At 41.6% G+C, this 1,867-nt stretch overlaps 1 protein-coding gene across 1 annotated transcript; it reads left to right on the top strand.

The window, feature by feature from the left end:
- Positions 1–319: 319 nt before the first annotated feature.
- Positions 320–1,312, top strand: LOC144756487 (olfactory receptor 11A1-like). The gene has a single exon (XM_078646298.1). It carries the CDS (start codon positions 320–322, stop codon positions 1,310–1,312), a length of 993 nt encoding a protein of 330 aa, XP_078502424.1.
- The last annotated feature ends 555 nt before the right edge of the window (positions 1,313–1,867 follow it).

Below are 1,867 nucleotides of genomic sequence, written 5' to 3'. Positions count from 1 at the left end.
AGAATTAACTCCCACCACACAACACTTAGGGGCAGATTTATGAAGGCTTTGCGCCGCCGGTGCGTCACTTTTTCCCATGTTAAAAATGACGCACCGGCGGCGGAAGGCCTTCATAAATCTGCCCCTTAGAGTGTAATTGGCGTTGAGGCTTTCTTTTATGAATTATGTTTTGTTCACTTTCTCTTCTCCCTCTTTCTCACATTTTCCTTCTTCCTCTCGATCTCTTAATTGCTCTCTTCTTCATTTAACTTTCTTCTGCTTTTTCTCCCTCTCTATCTATTCCGTTAATGCCATTCTCATCTTTCTCTTCCTCTATATCATGCCCTCCACACTTTTTCCATCTCAGATGATACCTCTGCCAAGTAAGCTATGTCTGGAGAACATAACCGGTGTTACAGAATTCCTCCTGCTGGGATTTCAGATGCTTCCCGAACTAAAGCCGTTCCTCTTCATAATGTTTCTCGCTATTTACTTGTTAACTGTTTCTGGTAACCTCCTGATAGTGGTCACGGTTTCTGCTCATGCTCATCTGCATTCACCAATGTACTTCTTTCTTGCCAATTTGTCATTTGTGGAAGTGTGGTATGCAACTAGTATTGTCCCCCCCATGCTGAGTGGGATGCTCACAGGAGGCATCATGATTTCCCCATCCAGCTGCATCTCACAGTTTCATATTTCCGGTGGTCTTGTGACATCGGAGTGCTTCCTTCTAACGATGATGGCTTATGACAGATATGTGGCTATATGCTATCCTTTACATTATGCAAAGTTGATGGGTCAAATACTTTGCCTTCTGTTGGCTATTAGTGCCTGGGTGACTGCATTTCTCCTGTCGTCCATCACTAGTATTTTACTGAGCATGCTACAGTTCTCGAGGAACACATTCATTGACCATTTCTTCTGTGACTTCAATTCAATTGTGAATGCAGCTTGCTCGGATACCTCTGTGGTAGAAATGGAGGTTTTTGTAGTATCTTCCATTATTTCCTCTGTCTCACTGATATTGATCATTGTGTCCTACTTGTACATCATTGCAGCCATTTTGAGGATCCCTTCTGAAAGAGGGAGACACAGGGCCTTCTCTACCTGCAGCTCTCACCTTGCGGTTGTCTCCACCTTCTTTGGGACACTAATAATTATATATGTGGCACCCACAAACAACCAGGACCTAAATATCAACAAAGCTCTTTCTCTGCTCTACACAGTGGCAACTCCACTGCTCAATCCAATTGTGTACACTCTGAGGAACAAGGATATCCGAGATGCTCTGAATAAACGTTCACTAAGAAATGTTGTGTCCCTAATGAAATGAAAAGGCAATTTTATCTGGTTTTGAAACACTTGATGACAATTTGAAACATGGATGAAGTGGAATGCAGCATTTCCACTGAGAAGGAAGTTATTCCTAGATTTCAGTGGATGCTGGGGCCATGGCCAAGCCCTCAGGGATACAAGAATATACATTTAACAAAAGGAATCTCTCCTAATCCAGGATACATCTGATTGTCTCTCAACATGAAGGTAACCACCGCTCACATATTCCGATTGCCAAGAACACTAGGAATCTCTAAGAAGAGAGTGTTAAGGAGACCATTCAATGGAAGCTGACAGATAAAAACAAATCACTGAGGGTTGAGATGTCGAGATGAAACCACTCATCAACTTCATAAGACAAAATGAAGAGTTCAATAAAATATGCCTTTTGAAAGGATGATCAAAAAGCGGAGTCAGAGCTAAAAGTTAGATGAATAAAAAGAAAAGTGTAGCCAGTAAATATAAAGGCTAGGCTATGTTATGGCTGAATGAATATGTGCAAGATTTGTTTATCTTTTTCTATTTCCGCAAGAGTGTGACATTAGAACAACTC

The sequence above is a fragment of the Lissotriton helveticus genome, chromosome 5_1, assembly GCF_964261635.1.
Source record: "Lissotriton helveticus chromosome 5_1, aLisHel1.1, whole genome shotgun sequence".
NCBI lineage: Eukaryota > Metazoa > Chordata > Amphibia > Caudata > Salamandridae > Lissotriton > Lissotriton helveticus.
The sequence above is the reverse complement of the archived record's forward strand: the minus strand, read 5'-3'. Positions and strand labels throughout refer to the sequence as shown.